At 42.2% G+C, this 22,819-nt stretch overlaps 1 protein-coding gene across 1 annotated transcript; it reads right to left on the bottom strand.

Moving 5' to 3' along the window:
• Positions 1-1,347: 1,347 nt before the first annotated feature.
• Positions 1,348-22,738, bottom strand: LRRC14B (leucine rich repeat containing 14B). Its single transcript, XM_006114210.5, has 2 exons — positions 16,815-22,738; positions 1,348-13,584 (listed from the first exon to the last, which is right to left on the bottom strand). The coding sequence occupies exons 1-2, from the start codon at positions 17,717-17,719 to the stop codon at positions 12,939-12,941; spliced, it is 1,551 nt and encodes a 516-aa protein (XP_006114272.3). The 5' UTR covers positions 17,720-22,738; the 3' UTR covers positions 1,348-12,938.
• Between the last annotated feature and the right edge of the window lie 81 nt (positions 22,739-22,819).

Consider the following 22,819-nt stretch of genomic DNA (forward strand, 5'->3'; position numbering starts at 1 on the left):
GGTTTACTGCAGTTCAAGATATAGCTAGAGAAAGGACTAATCAAGCCTATAAAAACTTTGGTCAAGGGACAATGAAGGATCGTCTGAAATAGATACAGCAGCGTTAACATACAATTCCTTTTCAGTGAAGTAATGCTATCAGTGAGGATACTTGATGAATTCTCCATCTGTATAAATTTTGTTTAGTAAAATCTATTATTTTGTGGAAATCTGAGCATATATAAATTACTAGACATATTTTTAAGTGACAGGCAAAGCAACTGTATCCTCACCTGATGTCTTCAGAATTCCATGACTTCAGTCATTCAGTTTTAAACCTGGGGATGATGATGGAATTGTGCTGTTGATACTGGTCAGTGATGTCCTTCAGGAGATGAGGGAGACAGGGACCATATTTTTTCCACACCTGGCAGCTGCATTTGAGAGATCTGTGGTTACTATCAGAGTGGACAAAGTCAATTTTTTGCTTTGTGAGAGGTCCCCATGCTGTGGAATGTGCTTGTTTGCTTTATTATGTTTTTGGTTGATCTGGGCTGCTCAGCTAGTACTTGTGGCAAAAAGTGCTGTCTACTACTGGCAGGAGAGTTTAAGGTGCTACTAGACTATTTGTTGTTTTTTTTAAGTTTTTCCTGTTGCAGACTAACTTGGCTACCCCCCTGAAGCTGCTTCCACAGAGCCTCCCACAAATGCTGAAATTGCTTAATAAGCAGGCAGCCATATTCTAGAACAGAGGTCCCCAAACTATGGAGCATGGAGGAATGTTTAGGGAGGACATGGAGGGGGTCTGAGCCAGTCCCCACAGGGGAACAAGGGACAGGGAGGGAATACCCCACAGCCCCTTTCCACTCCCAGTTTTGCTCCCTTCTCTGCGCCCAGCCTCAGCCCACAACTGCAGTCTGGATGCAGCTTCATACCCAGCCCCTCTCCAATGCTTGGCTTCTTTACCCCTATCTGCATCATTCTCCCTCTACTCCCAGGAGCCATGGCCCCGCTCCTGGCCCCAGCTTGCAGGCATGGAGTGGGTAAGGAAAGGCGTGACCCTGAGAAATTAAGTGTTCTAAAGTAATGTGTCACAGAAAGTACATTCCACTTGCACTATGTTTCAGTCTGCTCTAGCTGCAGGGTGAAGTGTAAAGTGTGGGAGAGGGCTGATATGAAATATATGATCATTTGTGATGCTGTTGGGGTTATTATTTGTATGGTGGACAGGTATTACTGTGATTGAGTCCATCCAGGGTCACTTAAGATAGTAATCAATAGGGATTCTAGCTTTCCTGATAAGAAAAATTAAGATTCTGTTTAAAAAAAAAAATCACATGGAAAAATCCATGTTATTCTATGACTAAAATGAAACGTTGAATTTTAGTTTCCCTAGCCACAATATATCCAGGTTTCAATTAGGCACAATGTTTTATTGATATAGTTACTATTTTAAACAAGTTGAAAGCCTACCAGTGCCATCAACCATTATAATAAAATAAATAGAATAGCAATTTGTATGTCTTAGATGCCAAGTGCGTCTATAGTCTATATTTTCAGAAAATATAGACAAACAAAAATCATCCATTCACTGTGCATTGTTTCTTTTCTCTGTTGATGACTCTGCTGTTTTAACCTCATTTTTGTTTCTTCTCGTTCAGTTTTTATTTTGCATTTTCTCTGCATTCTTCAATTCTCTGTCTTTGAACATAATCTACAGCCTTGCTGCATGCAGTGCAGATCAGCACTTTACCAACAACGTGAAATTTGTCCTTGCCAAACTCAGTGATGAGGTCTTTAGGGATGATTTTTTAAAGTGGCATCTTTTCATAACTTTAATTACTCACATCTAGAGGCCAAGTGAAATGTGAGATGCATTATAACTAGAACTATCAAGGAATAAAAAGATTAATCATAATTAAAATTAATCGATTAATTATGCAATTAATCATGCTGTTACACAATAATAGAATACCCTTTTAAAATATTTTGGATGTTTTCTACATTTTCAACTATATTGATTTAAATTGCAACACAGAATACAAGGTGTACAACACTCACTTTATTTTTAGTACAAATATTTGTACTGTAATAAACAAAATAAATAGTATTTTTCATTTCACCTAATACAAGTACTTTAGTGAAATCTCTTTAAAATGAAAGTTTAACTTACAAATGTAGAATTATATACAAAAATAACTGCATTCAAAAATAAAAGAATGTAAGGCAGTAGAGCCTACAAGTTCATTCAGTCCTACTTCTTATTCAGCCAATTACTCAAATAAATATGTTTATATTTTCATGAGATAATGCTGCCCACCTCTTGTTTACAGTGTCACCTAATGTATGCCCGTTCATGCTTCAAGCACCTTTCTGAAGAAGACACGGCCATATTGATGACTGTTTTGCTACGTAACGCTCCAAAGCAGTGCTGAATGCCCCATGTTCATTTTCATCATCTGAGTCAGATGCCACCAGCAGATTGATTTTTTTGGGGGGAGTGGTTCAAATTCTGTATTTTCCGTGTTGGAGTGTTGATCTTTTAAGACTTCTCACATCATGCTCCACATCTCAAAGTATTACACTGTTTTGTTTAATTCACATAGTAGTCATTAATGGAAACACCAATCTGCAAATGCATTCCCAGGATTTTGAAATACACAATTCCGTTGCAGTAGAGAGAGTGTCACTGTTGTTGGTAGTTGATTTTGATGCCATTTATTTCCTTAAAGCTTTTCATCTGATCAAATTATGTAGAAAAGGAGATGATGTATATTCCTGTCTCATTTCACTTGAAGGCTGCGTCTATACTACAAGCCTCTTCCGCAAGAGAAAATGCAAACGGAGTGCTCATTTGCATAGGTCGCACTCTCATTTGCATTTCTTCTTTGGATCCCTTTTGCACAAGAGGTTTTTGTGCAAAAAAGAGCTGTGTAGATTGCTGTGCAAAAACCCCCTTTTGCGCAAAAAATGAAGAACGGCTCTTGTGCAAAAGGGATCTGAAGAAGAAATGCAAATGAGAGCGTGACCTATGCAAATGAGCGCTCCATTTGCATTTCCTCTTGCGGAAGAGGCTTGTAGTATAGACGCAGCCAAAAAGAATACATAAATTACACATAATGATGGTCCACTAGTACATCCTGAATTCAAAGCACGAAGAAGGATGACAAATTACCCCTCACCCAGCGTCATTTGTTCATCAATCATTGCTCACTATCAATAGTGTGCTCACTACAATCCCAGTCCGGGCTTTATGTACCAACTGTAGGATTCTGACATGAGCATCAAAGGGGTGTAAAACAAAACAAAACAAAACAAAACAAAAACAAAAAGGGCTAAAATGGCTAGTGGGAAATACTTACACTTGCCAGCATCAGAACAAAAACTCTAGGAAATAAAACCAGAAATCATAAACAGTAGTGTTTTAACAGACAAGGAAATCCAGCTGGGGTAGGGGTTTGGGTTTTTAAGTCTCGTCTTGACAAATCCCTGGCTGGGTTGATTTAGTTGGGATTGGTTCTGCCTTGGGCAGGGGGCTGGACTTGATGACCTCCTGAGGTCTCTTCCAGCTCTATGATTTTCTGATTCTATGTGTGAGAGGGGGTGAGGGCTCCAACTGGGGTTATGGGCTCTGGGCTGGGGATAAACAGTTTGGATCATGGTAGGGAGCACAGGCTGGGGCTGAAGGGCTCAGAGTGTAAAAGAGAGTGTAAGGTTCAGGCTCTGGGAGATAGTTTGGGTACAGCAGAGGGCTTGGGGCATTCTAGGATTTTGGGGTACCAGATACGGTGCACCCACTTCAGGTGGGTCCTTGCAAGAGACCACATGTCTCTGCTGCTCCTAGGCAGAGGTGCGGCTGAGTAGCACTGTGCACTGCCACCACCTACAGGTGCTGCCTTTGTAGCTCCCATTGGCTGTAGTTCCTGGCCAATGGGAGCTGTGGAACCAGCACTCAGGGAGGAGCAGGGGCAGTGCACATAGCTCCTGTGTCCAGTCCTCTGCGTAAGAGCAGCAGAGACATGCCACCGCTTCTGGAAAGCCATGCAAAGCCATTTGGAAGCCTGCTGGCCCCATGCTAACCAGACCATATGTTGGACATTAAATGAAGATCAGAAATGGCAGTTTATAGCATTTTCCATATGGTACAGGGCTGGGTATTAGCTTTTACTGCAGTTGGTAATCATTCTTTAGGCAATTGGTAGTAATCCAAGTGCAGTGCATTGGAAAGGGAGCAACCAATTATGCTTCCAACTGGAGTCAATCCAGGGCTTTACAGTAGGAGTGGTTGAACCACTGTGCTGCTTGACTAAGAATTATTGCTTGGTAAAATTGGGAAATCTGAAGCCACCTGTTTGGACAGGGAGGTGTCATCTTTTAAAGAAGATTCTGGGTTTGTTACCAGGACTCCATAAGAAGGACCTGAACATGTTGATTTTGGTAAAATATAAAAGGGGGGATATGAATAGGGAGGAAATGAAAAAAAAATTATCCTGGGAAGAGCATGCATGTTTATATTTCCCCAAAGAGGGAGAGACAGCAAACTATTTAAACAGATGGCTGGCACTAGCTGCATGATTAATGGAGCTGGGCTAATTTTAACTATGTTTCTAGCTTCCTTAGGGAATAGGATACCAAGATAGCTGAGGTTTATCTGTTGCCAGCTAAATGTCCTTATAGGAAAGGTACTGCCATCTAAATCCAATGAGATCATTGCTTCTGATTTATCCATAACCAGATAATTTACTGAAGTTATCTATTGTTTATAGGATATTTGGAATTGATTGATCTGACTTTCATAAATAGGAGGCTGTCATCAGCCTATAGATGGATTTTTGTCTCTGAGTCCCTGATTTGATCCTTTGACTATCTTGGTGTTCCCTAATTAGTACTGCAAGTGGTTCTTATGCTAGATAACTTAGGAGCGTGAGCTGGGGCACCCAGACTAGTTCCCTCACACAGATCAAAGGGGGATGATATTGTGCTATTTGTTAGGATATGAGAGTTGAGTTTAGAGTATAACAGCTTTATCTATCAACTAAAGAAAAGGATTTCCCCTTTCCAAATTTAGCCAGAGTAACGAACAGATACTTCCAGTTAACTGTATTCACTAGTTTCTCTGCATCAAGTGGATGATTGCATGGGAATTTCTAGAAGGTTGATGGAATACAACACTCTAGAAATGGACTTTAATCAGCTGATATGTGTTATTTGAACCACACTTTTTTATTAAATCCCACCTGACTGTAATGAATCATAGATCATACACTACTTTTTCAGACCTCTCAGCCAATATTTTTGTATCATAGTCCCATCTGATCTTACAGTTTGAATCTATCAGAATCATTTAGTCTAACCTCCTGTACACTGAATGCCACAGAATGTCACCCACTCCTGAAATAGACCCATAACCTCTGGCTGAATTATTTGAAATTCTCAAATAATGACTTAAAGACTTCAAGTTAGAAAATCAACTCAGTATGGATCAAAGAGATGGGTCCACAACTCTTAAACTTTTTCATATCCTCACTTTTGATAATTACATTTCTTGTTTTCAGTTTTTCTATCTCATTCCTTTCCTGACCTGCCTTATATCTACTCCTTTCCCCTCCTTTTAAGGTCCCCGGAGCAGTAAAGGAGAACCCACACGTACCTTTTCAAGATCTAGAACAAAAAATGGCCCAACCAATTATATTATTTAAGTGCTTGATAAAGAGATTTGACCTAAATGCTTCTTAATACTATAAATTGTGTTTCCTTGAACATCATAGGGGCTAATCACCTGATAAGAAAAAGGTATTATCATCCGTTTAAAAACCCTGAAAACAGATATGTTCCTACAGGTCACTCACCTTAATGACTTGAAGGCAGAGAAATTTAGGAGAAGGTAGATGTAGGAAGAGGGTTTTAACAAATTATTCTCTGAAACGAAAGGTGTAGCAATGTCATTTCATAAAAGACCCAGTTTACAAGTTCTAGACATAAATAAAGAGGAGGAAGTTAGATCTTTGCTGATGAGATTATATTCATTGTACTCACTGTGTCTTCTAATGAGGAGATTCTGTTCTCAGCTTCCTCTACTCCTGAATAGGGTTGCCAGATAGTTTACCAAAAAATACCGACCCTCTCACCTCCCAAAAAAACACTGAGGAAAAAATCTGTTAAGCAAAAAACAATGTCTATGTAAACAGTCCCAGGGAGTCTTCTCTTGTACTGTTCTGAAGGCCAGTAGGGGAACCTGAGCCTGTTCTTTAGTGTAGGTTCTAGAGTAGGGAGTCTTGGCTCAACTGTTCTGGGCTCTATCCACTCTATCATTGCTCCTTCCCTGCACTGCTTCCTGAGCCTGCCCCTTCTATGGGAGTACCAGCTCCAAACCAACATTTGCCTCTTCCCAGCTGAGCCTCTTTTAAATAATCTGCTTCCTGGCTACTCTTCCAGGTGCAGCCTAGACAGTTAATTGGCCTATCTAGTCACTTTTATCCCTTCTAATCCTGTATGGTGAACATCCCATCACATACCCTCTCCCTCCCAACTACTATGTACAGGTGCTGCAGGTTCCTCCTTTTCTGGAGTGGTCACAGCAAGGCCAGCAAGTCATCCCAGAAGCAGATACACTATTCCATGAATGAGAAATAAATAATAATGATGAGCTCAGCATAAGCTTTGTTTTGAGCCGTTTTTCATTGCTATTATATACTTGAGTATATTGAATTCCCTTTGTGTTAATTGCTTCTGTATTTTAATCATGTCACTGGGGACTTTGGCTAGTTATCCTCCATGTAAGAGCATATCCTGGTCTATGTACAACATGAGTGCCACCCTTCTATCCAATGACAAAGCAAGGAATGAGTGTGGCTATAGACAGAATGGCCAGAACTAATTGGGTGAGGGGTGAATCAGAGATGAAGTAAGAGAGTTAAGTGTAGAGGTAACCATGATGGGTCATGGTACTGAACAGAGTGATTTTGCGGTAGGTACATATGTGGATAGACGAGATATCCCTTGGGGCCTTTGGAGGTCTGAAGATGTTCTGATGTGTGTGCATGGGCACGGAAGCAGCATGCTGAACAGATATGAGCAGTACTTGTAATAGATATGGCAGCCGCCTGTGTTATCTCTGGGGTCCTTTGTATTAAATTTATGAACGGTGTATGTGTGATTGTGTTCTACTTTTGTGGGAGGGTTTCAGCAGTTCTTTCAGGAACTAAGAACAGTTGGGGTGACGAAGGTGACTTACTGATGATAAGCCTTCAGTACAACCTATTCATGTGGAATTTCTGCACCAAAAATTAAAAATTCTGTGCACAATATTTTAAAATTCTGCATGTTTATTTGTCAAAATAAGAATATAATAATTGCAATTATTTTGGTAATTTTTTTTCAAAAAGCCTATCAGCTAATCTGTAACAATACAGACAACAAAAAAGATTCAGAATTTTTTTTTAAGACAGATTTCTGTCTAGGCATAGTAATACAGAATTTTGAATAACAATGCATTAAAACTACAATACAGAAATTTATTTTCCTCACCCTTTAGAAGCAGTGCAAAGGCTTAGGGAAGTTAAGGATAACAGAGAAACTGAGGGACAGAGAAGTAATTGCTGGAAAATGGCCTGGGTGTGAACTTAGAGGGTTGTTGGGTGTGGATATGTCAAGAATGTTCCCTACTCTGGCACTTCAAGTGTAGAAGGTGGGGGCCTGAAAAAGACTTTAAAATGCCCTCCCACTAAAGGCTTCTGTATAAAAACTCCTCAAGATCACAGATTCCCTGGCCTTGGATTGGTATTGCTGCCAGCACCCAAATGCAAAAACCCTTTTGAAAACACAGGAAAACACATTTGGGAATTTCTTCCTGTGGGGTACCCTCAAGCTCCTTACATCTTCCTCTGGAAGCTTGAAAAAACCTGTAATTTTTCTTAATAGCTGGTTTTGCAATCTTAGGCACATGAACAAAGAACCTCCTGCCTTATAGGAAAGAGGAATCAGATCATGGTCTTAAAAGGTGATTTTAATTAACAAAAAAAACATACTCGATGAAACAGTACTTGGATGGTAGGTGTTACAGAGCAACTGAAAAAAGAAAGATTAAAACACAGAGAATTGCTTTCCTGGGATTCAGTTTGGAAGTTATACTATAAGAGGATAGTTACATGTACTCAGCACAGAGAAATCCAACAAATCCCAAAATAAAGAAAATAACATGATTGTGTCTGACTAAACATTCCCTGTTCTAGTCACATATCTGTGTTCCTGGATTTAGTCCTCAAGGAATGGATGTCACTGAATCCTCTATGTCTTGTTCCTGGGCTGAATTCCAGGGCCAGCCCCCATATTCCCTCGCTTGGGCCAAAACTTTGAAAGATCTCAATTCTGCCTTCTTCCTGTTCTATTCCTCTCATGGTACTGCTCTGCTACCTACCCTAATAAAGGAGAACTAACAACTTTAAATGCCTTGTTCAAAAATTTTAAGTAACACAACTTTCAGAGCAGAGAGAATACATATGCAACAGCAGCAGACACAATTTCTACACTCTGGGCCCTAGTGGAGCCCCCCCACACGGTCTGGCACCTGAGGTGGCCGCCTCAGTTCACCTCATGGTAAGGCCAGCCCTTCTCATTTCATGTCTCCCAGTTCTCCTCTGGTCACACAAAGACTAGAACAGGAAGGTCACTGCTCTATTTTCATTGGTATCCCGACTTCCTGCCAACTCATTTCCTGCTTACCTAGAATTTCTGGATACTCTCTAAGAACCACTTTTTATGGTTTTAACTCTTACAGAAAATTTAGTTAACTAAAAGGCTGGAATGTCCAGAAAAGGGTAGTACCCCTCCCATTCATCACAGGGTGGGAGAAGTATGGAACAGGCTTTATTTGCAGGGGAGGAGGAGCAATTGTTATGGAATTGGGAAGCTTCTCCTATGTACACCCTGGGGGTGTGTCTAGACTACATGGCTCCATCATTAGAGCCATGTAAATTAGTTTACTCAACATAGTCAATGAAGCGGGGATTTAAATAATCCCCGCTTCATTAAAATAAAAATGGCCACTGCGCTGTGCCGAAAATCAGCTGATCCAATGCAACACGGCAGTCTAGATGTGGTGCGGTCGACAAGGGAAACCTTTGTCGACCGCTCCTGTAAGCCTCGGGAAACGTGGAATGAGGTTTACAGGAGCTGTCGACAAAGGCTTCCCGTGTCTAGACTGCCACGCTGTGTCGGATCAGCTGATTGTTGGCACAGTGCGGTGGCCATTTTTATTTTAATGAAGCGGGGATTATTTAAATTCCCACTTCATTGACTATGTTGAGTAAACTACTTTACATGGCTCCGTTGACGGAGCCATGTAGTCTAGACACACCCTGGATGTCCCATACTCGTTCCCATTTAGTCATGCACATCTACCTCTGTCCTCATGTGTTCCTGAACCCATACTCAGTGAAGGTAGATATGGAGGGGGCTGCTCCTCCTGCATGGGGTGAGGAACCACACAGCTTTTCTTTTCTTCTTTTTCTTTTTTATTTGCATGCATGCTGGATTTAAATGAATTAATATGTCAACCATGGATACAAAACTATTTGTTGCTTATGTGCAGGAAAGAAAGGCCAGAGACTTGTAAATCTCAAAAAAGTAGGTCAGAAGTAGATGCCCTTGTGCTTTTTATAGTTGTATTTAATTATTCTGTATTCTCATCATACAGAGGAAACACAGAAAAACAAGCTTAACTGGAACTTATTTTCCACTTGTCATCTGAGGGCTGCTCTGAAGAGCTCAGCATTGCTCATATGAAGATGATGTTGCAGAATGCAGTCATGTAGTTACTGGATTTAGGGCCTTTTTATCCTCTAGGATGAAACTGAGGTGGGAAGTCTTTGTGAATCTCATGCATCCACATATGAGAGTGTTAGCTGTCTCAATAAAATCCTGCCAACTCTTCCTCCAAACCTCAAGGAGATCCTATTATGGGGTCTGGGATCCACACATGGAAAGAAAAAAATGCTACATGAAGGCACATGATCTTTACTCTCACCCCCTCAACCTCTCTGGGGCACATACTCAGGAATTAATATAGGTAGGAGCTGAATTATCATTTGATTGGAGACAACTCTGCATTGTGGAACTTCTTAAAAGTGGGCTCCAAAGTCTGCTACCAGCTCAGGCTGCTCATCTGTATTATAGCCATGCTACTCTGGATCTTGCATGAATAGGGCAGTGAGGCTATAATGGAGATGAGATGGAGAAAGCTAAAGCAGAGAAGGACCTGTGCAGGGATGGCCCTCTGCCTCCAGCAGGTCTCCTGAAAGCCTCTCAATTCTTGGAGATGTCCAGGATTTGGAGATTGGGATCCTGACCTCTGCCATGGGGGTGGGGACCCTCAACCAAAATTGGATACAACTTTGTCAGAGGAGTGTAACAATATAGTTTTTCTATAGCCATATTGGAAGGCCCAAGCCTTCCTCTGCAGCCAGATTGAAGAGCAGCAGTCATTAGCTGTAAAGCTTGCACTCACATACTCACATTCAGTGTTCCCTCTAAGATTTTCCACCAATAAGCAGAGTGAGTTTTGTCTTGAGAACCAGTATTGTGTTCATGTGCACTTGTTTGGATGTGCGCCACTATGACCCCCAAATTATTAATACATATCTTATCTACCTTTCCCTTTTCCCTCTGCTGCCATGTCTCCCACACTCCCCTCACCTCATCTGCTCCCCTGGTGCTTGCTGGTCCTCCCCACCCCTCACCCTCCTCTGCTGTCCTGGCTCCTGCCCTTCTCACTCCCCTCAGCCCTCTGGGGACCTGCTCCCCGCCCCATCCTCCTTGACCCCTGCACCCACCCCTTCTCTTCCCCCTGTGCTCACTCCTCTTCTAGCCCCATTCTGATCATCTGTAGCTACCCCTCCCCATCTCCTCTCCTAACACCTCCCTCTACCCATCTGCCCTGCCTCTCTCCTCTGGTGCCTGTTCCTCCCCTCCACATGTCTGCCCTTCTGCTTCACCCCCACAATCCCTTGGCAGTTGCAGTTTCCCTTGCCCCTACACCTTCTTGGTGCCTCCCCCCTCCCTCACTGCCCCTGCCCTCCTTACCTTCTTTCTCCCTGGTGCCCACCCCCTTGCTACTCTCTGCCCCAGTTCTCCTCATGACAGTCTGTGCTGTCACATATGACTTACTCCATCCCCCGCCTTCCTTATGCCCACCTCTCATTTCAATCCCTCTTTTCCTGACAGTGATTGCTCCCCTCTCCTCATCCTCCCTCTCACCCCATTGTCCCTCCCCTTTCCCCTTCCAGCATCATCCTGTCCCCCTCCCTTCTCCCACTCCCACTGACACTTTCCCTCCCCACCTGTCTCCTGTTCTTTTCCTCATTGTCTCCTTTTGGCCCCATGGCATTTGTCTCTCGTTCATACTGCCCTTTGGTAACTGCTCCTTTCTTCTCCTGCGCTGGCCCCCTCTCTCCCCTCAGCACAAGCCTGTTCCTGTCCTAACACACCTTCCCCTTAGTTCTTCTCCTGCCCCTTCCCTAACATTCTACCTTTGACATGGAAAGCAGTTTGCAGGGGCTGGAGCCGGGGCTGTGGTGCTATTTTTAGTACCATGGTGCCAGCCCCAGAAGCTCCCACAGCCTGGCTGCAGCTGCTCCTGGGGCAGGACCGCATGCTGGGACTGGAGCAGAGGCTACCCACCATGGTCCTGGTCCCCGCAGGATCTCGGTACTAAAAATAGCACTGCAGGGAGCCTCAGCTCCAGCTGGAGTAAAGCAACATCCATACAAGGCCTGCTCCAGCTGGGGCAGCCTCACTGGAACAACCTCACCTCACATGCTCCAGCTCCAGGTGGAGGAAAAAGGCAGCTGCCTACTCCCAGTAATCCACCAGGTCTGGCAAGAAACTGTTTATCAATAGTTGAGGTTGTGGAATCCTCATTTTAGGATTATGGTCCTCACTTTCCTATTGTTTGGCTGTATGATCTCTGTCTGGTTTTTAATTGTTTCTGTCTGCTGTATAATTAATTTTGCTAGGTGTAAATCAACCAAGGTGGTGGGGTATGATTGGTTAGGTAATTCTGTTATGATTAGTAAAATTATACTAAAATAATTGGTTAAGGTATAGCTAAGCAGGACTCAGGTTCCACTATATAAACTGGGGCCCAAAAGGAATTATTTTGGAAACCAACTCCAGGACACAGCTCCAAGATCAGAGCTGCCAGACCTCAACCCTGTGCCAATGACACTGTGGTGAAACTGGAGTCCCCCAGATGGACCTGATCCTGACTTTCCTTCAAGGCAAGTTCATCTGTCTTATTGGGAATGGTGAGCACTGCATGCCTGGTGTGTGCATCTGTTTTTGATGATTGTTAATAAATAGAGATTAAATAGGATATTACTGTGTAAGGCTCTTCCACTGGTAAAGACCCCTCAAGCCCACAAAGTGTAAGGTTATGCCTAAGCCTGCAGAAAGATATGGGTGAGTTCCTATATTGGAAAGGTTACACCTGAGCCCTAGGAACAGGTAAGGGTGGGTGCCCCTAGAGAGTGTGAGTATTTTGTGTGGGTAACAAGAGAAAATTGGTGAGTTTAGTTCCTCATAAGGTCCCTCTCAATGTGTTTATTTGCAGGATGGCACAAATTTACCAAATAATTATTAGGTAAATATAGCTAGTGTCGGGTTAAGTCATACTGCAGATGAAACACAATCATATATTGTTTTACTGCAGTAACTAGAACCAAATCTGTTCTTTTGTGGAAAGTATGAAGTGATTAAAGTTCTCAAAAAGTGGCCTTTACATTAACACATGACAGATCATAGCACAGTTAAAAACATGTGAACTGTACAGTAGCTCCAAATAAAGAAAGCTAAGTCTAGTCCAGAAATCAGCAAAAGCAGAAATGAAGATGCAGTGTTTGGAAGTTCAGTGTGTACACTGAATTTACTCTCCTTTGGGCAAAGCAAGTCATCACCGCTACATTTTAATTTATTTCTTGAAGAGCTTTGTTAAAATTTTCTAAAGTATCTTTGAAAGATTTCAGCAAACAAGATCCAAGTTCATTACCAGTCTCTTGAATGGCTGCATCGTAGCCTCCAAAGAGTGGTGTTGAAGCCTTTATATCCTCCCGGTTTGCATGAAGTAAAACAACATTAAGTTCTTCTGCTATTCTCTCATATTTTTGGTGATCAAATTTTGAAAGATCAGCATCATCAATTGGATAGGTGACACTGTTAGGATAGCAGTCCCTAGGAACTGGGAACTCAATGTATTTCAGCATTGGCAACTCACTAAAAACATTAAAGAGGCATTTAAGTGCTCGGGATGACAGGGGATTTCCAAGGAACTTGAATTCTTGTAGTTTCCTGCAGGGGATCAAACCCAAAATCAACATATTTACGTGAATGTCTTCAATGTTACATTCCTCAAGGATGAGACTCTTCAGAGTATGAGAACAGTGGTTGAGAAGTTTGAAGAAGGTTGATGGGTAAAGATCAGCCACATTGTGCCCACTGAGGTCCAGTACTTCCAGGTGGTTAGAATGGAGGCTATTGGCTAAATAGGCCATGTCAGCATGGTTCAAGGAACAGTTAGAGACATCCAGTAGCTTCAGAGGGGTTTTCAGTGGGCTGCCGATTTAAATAAAAGACAAAATATTTACAGTATAAAGTGGTAGAAAATTATAATTAAAAAAAGATGTGAATATTGAAATGGCTATTTGTCATTAATGTAGCCTGTCTTCTACTTTCTTGACTAATTTTGTAATCTAGTTTGATTAACTGAAAGGTATATCATGCACATCAACGTCTTAAATTGATGTGGTAAAAATGATTCTACTGATGGTTTCATTGGTTTACCCAGGGACAAATGTGATCCATTGCATTTATGGTACATGTACATTTCATATTCCATGATGTTGGCTTTACATTTCTATTACTTTGTCTTGTTAATAATTTGGACCACTGACAGTGCAGATGAAAAAGAAGAAAGGGAAGAAAGAAGACAGTGCATCTGATTTGGGCTCTGCCAGTAGCAGTACATCTAACTCCAGCTTTGATTGTCTACTGATCATACAATCTTGCCCAAAGGGCACTTACCAACATCTCAGAGCCTCTGCATCAAGAGAGCCAAGGAATGCTGCAAATGCCCCACATAACAGAGCAGAGCGAGCAATGCTCTGGGCTCATCAAAATGCATCTTAGCTACCTCAGTACCACTGAAGAGGTGGCTGTAATGAGACCTGAGGACACGGTCTATATATTAATTAATTCAAGTCCAGCATACAAGCAAATCCAAACAAGAGCTCAAGAGCCATAAATGCGACTACCAGCTTTTGGAGAAAGGATTCCACTTGAATCAGGGTTGAAGTGGGTGACAATCTCCACCTCAAATCACCAACATGGGTCATTTGAGGATTGTCCTTTTCTGTCAGTCTGGATAGCACTTAGCACAATGGAGCCTGTGGCCACATTACACGTATTTAACAATAATCAGCTCCGTGCCTGTTGCTGTGGAGAGACAGTTTGGAAGTATTTGGTTCTTAGTGTCTATCAATGGACATGCGCTGCAGGTTTGAGTATGGTGGTCGCCCTCTTCAGACTTGTGTCTTGCAATGGGAGGAGAATGAATTAGAGGAGATCAGTGACTTAAAAACACCATAATGTCTCCACTGAGTGAATATTTCATTTAGGACTGAATTGTGTCAAGGCGGAGCACAAATGGCCTGGCATGCAGGGGTGAGCATCAAGCATGGGCTGAGGGACTAGGAGCCAATTACTAGGACTCAGGTGAGGTTAGAATCCCAGGAGATCAGAATTGAAAGAAAGTGTAGGGCAGGGATGAAGAGCCAGTGACTAGTGTAGCCCAGAAGTACTGAAGCCACTGACAAGGGAGAGTGCAGTGGGTAACCCATTCTTTAGGGAGAGTGAAAGCTGCTCTACAGCTTTCGCTGAGAGCCAATTTGCTTTTAACTCATGCTGCAGAGGCACATGGGCTTTAGCCCCTAAGCTCACAAGTTCAGTTCCACGTCCCAACAACCAAGGTCTATCAGCTCTTCACTATCAATCAGGCCAAGTCAAGAGACCAGGAGGTCTGGATTGGGTGACAGAATCTAATGGCAGGAAGCAGGTGGCAGCAAGAATCAGGCAGAATTCCCTATAATCTTTTCCATCTATGTGTGGAATATATTTGGTTATGTGTATCAAAGCACATGTAAATACGCACCACCACTAGAAACAGAAAACCTAGCTGTTGGCACTTTACTTAATCAGCTGGGCAGCCTTTGACTCTCTGCTGAGAGGCTGGACATGGGCAAGCTTATAGGGAACACTGCTGGCCTCATCCAATTTTATGCAACAAATATTAGTTACAGATAACTCCAGTAAGCCATGGAGATGGATCACATGGCTAATCCATAGTTGGGCTGACCCTTCTGGAGAGGATAGACCAGTGCAGGGCATGAAGTGGGCCATTTTGGTGGTCTGCCACCATCCAGATTGTTGTAAACCTGTTAGATTCTGGAAGTACCACAATAAAATCCAATGCAGTAGCAGCCTAGGATCAAGACAGCATGTCCAGAGGTTGAAGTAGACTAGAGGGTGTGTGTGATGTGGCATCTTGGCTCTGTCACACACAATGAAGGACATGACGAAAGCTTGCATTATGGTGTGCATTCGGTGCAACCAGAAAAAGATAGGACATCAATTGTAAAGCTGTAAAGCAAGCTAAGTGCTCTGCCGGGTGTGTGTGTATGGGGTTGTTGTGGCATAGCTGTCAGGTTGCCACTCTTGCCTGACATAGGGGAATGTAAATGCAGTTATTCACAGACATCATCACAACCCAGATATCATGTGGTTCCCGGTTGATGGCAGCTAGTTTGTCAGGCAGAATTTCGGAGGCAGACACAGGTCAGGACAAGACAATAGGCACAGTCATCTGTTAGGGTGAAGCCTAGTTGAATAAACAATTTCTTGTTTCCTCCTCATAGGGGCTGTGGCTCATGAGGAGTCTTGGACCTCTCCCAATCAAAGTAAAGAGGCAGGGCTTATGCCCTAGTTGGCCTTCATAAACACTGGGCCCAGGTGCTGCATGATGGACTGAGGTGTAACGGCTCACAGCACATCTGTGGATCAGAGGTTCAAACCCCCTGGGTCCTGACAGTACCATAAAAGCCCAAGAAGTCCATTCTATGTATATGAAACACATCTTACCTATATGGGATGGAATTTCTCTCTAATAGGATCTTTCAGTGTAATGCTGCTTCATTGCTTTTTTGGGCAGTATAAAGGCCACATTGAAACAAAGATGTTAATAAAATGAGAACTACAAAATTGTGCAGATTTTCTCAATTGTCAAAAAAGATAGTGGGCCATATTTTCAACACTAGAAGCCTAAAGTTAAGCGCCTAACTCCCTATTTAGATGCCTAAAGGTGGGATTTTTCAGAAGTGCTTTAGGCACTAAACTCCCACTCCCTTGCCGCCGCCCCTCCCCCCGTCCCGCAAATCCCATGGCAGCAAGTCTCAGAGCCCAGATCAACTGACTGGCGTTTGCAGGGCTCACGCTATGGGACTAAAAACATTAGTGTAGATGTTCATGCTCAGGCCAGAGTCTGGGCTCTGAGACTCACTGTCCTTGCTATGTTGCAGAGACTGAGCTGCAGCTCATGTTGGAATGTCTGCATGGTAAAAGGGACTGGAGTGTAGATGGTCTGGCCTACCAGTCACAGCTGGGCTAGGGAAATGAAAACATTCCACTATTCACCCCCACCCCTTTTCCTTAGGCTTGACAGCCCTTAATTCAGTGCCAATGCAACAACGAGCAGCTCATCACACTTTATCACACTTCTGGGAACAACGTACCTGAGCAGTTTCCGTATTTTTCCTGTGAGGGTAGAAAATGCCAGGCTCAGCTCAGTCAGCTGCGTCATTTGGCTCAACTTCTCTCCAATAGTTGTAAGGATTGATTCATCCTCATCTGTATACCGCTGCACGTTGAATGCTCTGGCTGGTAGTGTAAGTGATGTCAGTAGAGGAAAGTGGATGTTATTTAATAGCACTTCCAAATGCTCCATCTCCAAACGAATATTGTGAACCACTTCCAGTTTGCGCAGTGAAGAGGGGTCTGTGAGCTTTATGACATAGAACAGCTTTCGTAAAGTGAGACTATCAGCTCTGAATGCCACACAACGAAGCTTTAGTGGACAGTAGCACCTCATTAGTAAGGCCTGGACTACAAGTTCATAGTTCCTCTCTGTAACAAACAGGTCAATGAAGACATCGATAGCGATATCAAAGATACACGGATTGAACTGCAGACTTTGCATTTCGACAAGCAGCTCAAAACAGAGCTTTGATAGTAACTCTGTCCTGGCCCACCTTCCCATAGTCTTCTTACACTTGCAGAGCTGAACTTCAACATCTCTTATGCCTGTCAGGTCCACCACTTTCAGTCGCTTGGAGTATGGAGAAGAATAATTCAGCACGTAGTCTCTCAGCCCAATTAGACAACTTTCCAAACAAACACAGCATGCTCTGCTGCTGAGGTCTTCCTGGTAATCCACTGTTGTCCCTAACAGTTTTCCTATATTAAAGTCTGCCAGGGGCCAGTTTTCCACCAGGTCATGAATCACTTCCCCCTGCTCCTGTAAATAACTGGCTTTAAAAAGAAGAGGAAAAAGGTTATGTGCAACACTGTGGAGATTTTTCCTGGCAAACTGTGCATTTGATACCAATGCCTCAGCACTAATGAACCGCAGCGACTTCATTGTTGCCTTTGATTTCTTTCCGGCATTGAGAGTGGCTTCTGTGTTTAACGAAGGTTAAGGTTGCTTGTCATTTGTTATTTTTAGCTGCAGCTGTTGTCTGGGACTAAGTGAAATGTCTTTAGGAAGGTAAAGTGAGTGGTTACATGCTGAGCCCTTCTATTTTGGTACTAGAGAGTCTGCACAAACCACATGTTTTGATTCATTTATTCAGGGACCAGTTTGTTTATTTAACCTTCATGTGTAATAAAGGTTAATTTTTGATAAGTGTAGGCTCATGTCAAAGAGGGCTGGCAGAACTGCAAAAAGTACATGTACATGGGAATAGCTCTCTATCTGCAATTAACTCTTTTATTGTGTTCAGATTATTTTTTTAAATAAAACCCTTTCACTTTTTCTTTAAACAAATTTAGATTTTAAAGTAGTATTAAATGTTAGCGCACAGTGTTTATCACTAGCTGAAGTTTCCATAGGTCTCCACTTTTTGGATTCCAAGTATTGTGGACCTGAAACCCTTTGGACAGCAAGCCAAGAACTGGAGCATGTGTTTTGACACATGCCTATTAAGGCAACGTGCTTGTGTTGATGAACAGAAATACCCTGCTCCAGATTCTTGGTTCCTGACTAGTCCGGCTATTCCAAAGATAAGCAATGATGCAGAATGTGGAGCTGAGAGGGGCAATCTTTTAAAGAAATTCAGTCACCGAGTTGTCTTTCTCCATGTAGAATATACACCCCCACTTCTGGGGTTTATTCCTTGCCTTCTGCAAGACATCAAGCGTGAGCCTATTCAGCATCTTGCAGGATTAGCTGTGCCTACAGAACCTAAAGGTTACAGTAGGGATAGTCAATAGGGGGCCCACAGGCCAAATATGGCCCAGCAAGGCATCCTATGTGGCTTGCCAGCTAACCTTTAAAATGTTTATCATTAAATTCAGAAACAACAATATACTATCATTTGCCTATAACTTCTTTAGTAAGGAACTGACAGTGCTTAATTAGTGAAGAAAAAGTGCTGTTGTTCCTATGGATGGAACGTTGATGAAAACAATGCAAGAATTCCTAAAAAGTCTAAACATTTTAAAATGTGATTTGAGAATTTTAAAATTCAAAAGCATATGCTTTTTATTTTCATGATCCATCTGTTGTCTCCATCTGTTGGACCTTTCCCTTCTGAAGCAAAGAACATCTTTGATCCAGTTGATGAAGGTGCCTTTCAATTATAAATTGTTAGTCTCCAGAGCTCTGATGTCTTGGAGGCAAAATTCAGAGAAGTGGGAGCAATGATTTCTGGACTCAATATGCTTACCAGTTTCAGAATAGCCAAAATCTAGCCATCTATCGTATAATGATGTACAGATCAACATACCTCTGCAAATCTGCATTTTCTACCCTGAATTTTATAACAAACTAACATCGCAGTTGTTTGGCAGATGAGCATCTTCACCGCTGCATACACCTTCCTCAGACCTCCTACAAACCACACTTCACAAAGCTTGACAGAGATCGTTGATGTCACCAACAAGGTAATAATTTGACTTATAAAGTTGGTTATAAGCTTTAAAAAATTAGCTGCTAATAAAGACTTTGATTGCAATGTAAGTATTGGTTTTGCTATCGACGGTCTTCTGTGCAAATGGCCTGTCTTGCGCCACAGAATTCTCAAATTGGCCCCGGGTAGATCTCATGAGTATCACTGGGCTTCCCATAAGCAGCCAAAAAGCTACCTTGCCCTCCTTCTTTGAAACCTCCCCAGAACTCTTCCTTGCTGTTGTCCATTAAAAGCTTGGTAATGGTGACTGACTGCAAAGATCACTACCTATTATGCTAACCAACTCTGCCTCAGTGTGACGTTGTATTCTCCCATCTCTCTGTCTCCTTGGCTTATCTCAGACTGTGTGCTCTGAGGGGCAGGGGCTATCTTTTTTATTGTGTTTGTACAGCACCTATCACAATGGAAGTTCTACATGACTAGGGCTAGGGTAGTACAAACAATAAATAAGGGATGATCTACTGCACAATCTTTTCAATAGTTATTGACTAGATAGCAGTTCTCCACTGGATTTTTTCCTGTAGGTGAAAACATGGGAACTTTAAAAAAAACTCACTATTTATACTAAGAGCCCGCTTGGCATCTGATTTGTAGAAGACAACTTCTTGATGAAGAAAGGCTCCTGAAAAAATCATAAGCAAAAATAACCAAGTGTGAGGGCATAGTAGTTCTAGTTAGATACCAGAATCCTGTGTATTAACTGTAAAGATTTGGAGCTAGCTCATTCATCTGGCAGAGGGTCATAGCTGCTAAAATGTCTTCTTCACTGGCAAAGAAAGGATGAAGAAACCTACTGAGACTCAACAAGGGCTTAACCAGTTTATTCACCTAGATTTCAGAAACATCAAGGGCAGCCACAGATGTATGAAACACTGTGATGGTAACCAGATGGATCATTATGAGGAAGATTTTGAATTCTGATTTAGACAATAAGGAAGTGTTTTGAGAGCAATCTACAATGAATAGGATATAGAGGCTTGTGCTATGCTCATGGGCCAGATCCTCAAGTCTTTACTCAAACGATCACTTGAAATTAATGGCTGACTTGCCTGAATACAAACCAGCAAAGAGCCTTAGGGTTTGACTCATATATCTTAGAATATTGACTGATAGAACTGATGATAATGGTGAAGTGGAATAGCAGATGCCCCTTCAAAAGTAAGGACCATGGAGAATGTAGGTGGCACAGGGCCCACTCACTGCTAGGGTGCCTTCTTCTGACAGGTGCTGGAGATTAGCTTCTTCCAGGTCCGATAACCCCCTTTCATGGCTCATTTGTGCATCCCATGGCCTTTCATTCACTCTGGAACTCAGCTTACTCCCCCTTCATGGCTTGATCCTCTCACCAGGTCACTGTGTGTTTTCTCTTTCCAGGGGGTTATCGAAGTGTCTCTGGCAGCCTCCCAATTCACGGCCTAGACTGTGCCACTTTCCCTGTGGCTGGCAGGGGAATTGGGACCCACTCTCTACTCCAGATTCTGGCACTGGGCACCTCTAATCAGCAGCCAAGGTCTGCAATGACTCGTCTTGCTACCATTTCCCTGAATCTTCTTTTATTCCACCTCTCTCAGGCTTTTGCTTCACCAACATGCTGGATAAAGCTTTTCTTCATGGCCTGGACCCCTGGGCTTTCTGCACTTTCCTGTGTTTCCTTCCTTCCTTTGCTAACATCCAAAGATGCTACAGGATTCTTCACTGCAGTCCCTTTCCACTGCCAGCATCCTGGTTTATTCTAGCCCTGTCTGCTCCTTCTCAGCTGGGTTCCATCATCAGACTGGGGCTACCTAATTCCTCTTGAAGTGAGCTAGCCAGTCCCTTCTCACTCCTTTTAGGCTAGCATGGGGTGTGAACACCGCATCACTCTAGGGAATAAGCAAGATTGGTTAAATGTTTAGTTCACAAGGTTAGGACAATACGGTGGAGGGAAATGTCCAGTAAAGGTTATTGGTTTCTTAAATAAATGTCAATAAAGATTCAGATATACAGTACTTAAAGTTAGTGCTCCAAGGACAATTCATTTTATCGTAATGCTTGATGCCTTATGGTTGTGTAACAAATGACATCACAACATCCTGGTATCTTGGGGAATTTTTAATGTCCTGAAGGCCTGGATTGCAAGCTGTAGATCATCATCTATCAAATCTTCTAAGTGTGGGTATAGCAACAGAGGAGAGTCATTTGGAAGTCCTGATTTTTTTTCAGGATCAGTTCAGTGCGCTCTGTAACAAGCCCTACTAGAAGGTGCTGCTTATTTAGTTCTGTGACACAAAAATAGTGATGCGACAATAAAAATACCACCCACACCTAAATTTAAGGGTAAGCTTGGCATTTGCTGAGCATGTCTACAATGAAGAGTGAGGGGGATCAAATTCCTTTTTAGTGTCCTGTGCTAGTTACCCCACAGTGCAGGTCACTGCATAGATAAGCACCATACGGGTGCTACTTCCCTTCCCGTGTAGGTGGGGTGAAGGATGAAAATAGCCCTTGACTTCATTGTTCCATGTGCTATCTAGCATATCTGAACTGACAGGAAAAAAGAAGTAACCTGCATCTGGTAGAGAGCTGGCTGAGACTGCTTCCCCCTAGCATAAAGAGAGAAGCAGGGACTGAACTCTGGCTTGCCAAGGGACGGCACAGCAAGACACGACATTTATTCAGGACAGATCATATTGTTACATCTAGCCCCAAACTGGGATTTCATCTGTCTTTGTCTATTTATCTTAATCTTTTATTATCTATCTAGGGCCTTATGCCAAGAAGAGAAAGTGAGTGCCTTCCAGATACCACTACTGCAAATGACTAGTGGACTAATTTGGTCCCTATTTCCTCTTTCATTCATTTATTTTTTCAATCACAGCCCCACCTTAAATCAGTCCTCTCAAAGTCCTATGGTGATAATGCCTCTTGGAAACCCATCAGAATCACAATTTTGTCATACAAGAAAGATTTAATCCTGACAGCAGATACTGCTCATAAAAGTTTCATGATTTTTATACTATAGTCAATGCATGGTTGGAAAAGAAAAGAAAAGGAACATCACATACAATGAAAATAAATGTTACATGGTAGAAATTGTTTCATTTATTTTTTTAAAAAAGTATTAAACAAGGGCAATATTTGAAGTAACAAAAGTCAAACTGTTTTCAGCAGCTCCTGAATAGTATTTTTTCATATCTGATATTTGAAAATGCATACAAATAATTATTTCTAATTGTAATTTCTAGAAACTGCCATATTCTAACAAGTCCACATTTACTACGATTCATTGCAGCAACTCACTTTCCCATGATGCGCTGGAGGAGACACGAGTAATTATATAAAAATGGGTCGGCTGTAATGAGCGATTTAAAATGTGAGTCAATAAAATATAATTTATAAAAGTTTCAAGCAGTTTGTGTTCTTCCTTTTGTACAGATATTAGTTCATTTACTAAGGATTTCTACATTTACAGGATTGCACAAAATATAGCAACATCTACAACAATCATCTGCTATATACAAGATTCAGGTTAAAACAGAAAATAACGTTTTGAGTTGTCACACACACAGGGC

Source organism: Pelodiscus sinensis, chromosome 2 (assembly GCF_052426305.1).
Source record: "Pelodiscus sinensis isolate ZL-2025 chromosome 2, ASM5242630v1, whole genome shotgun sequence".
Classification (NCBI taxonomy): Eukaryota; Metazoa; Chordata; order Testudines; family Trionychidae; genus Pelodiscus; species Pelodiscus sinensis.

Bases quoted from the DNA above. Each gene is read 5' to 3' on its own strand.
- LRRC14B (XM_006114210.5), bottom strand. From the start codon at position 17,719: ATGAAGTCGCTGCGGTTCATTAGTGCTGAGGCATTGGTATCAAATGCA. The intron at 13,585-16,814 runs GTACGTTGTTCC...TTAAATCGGCAG, and splicing joins AAAATACGGAAACTGCTCAG to CCCACTGAAAACCCCTCTGA.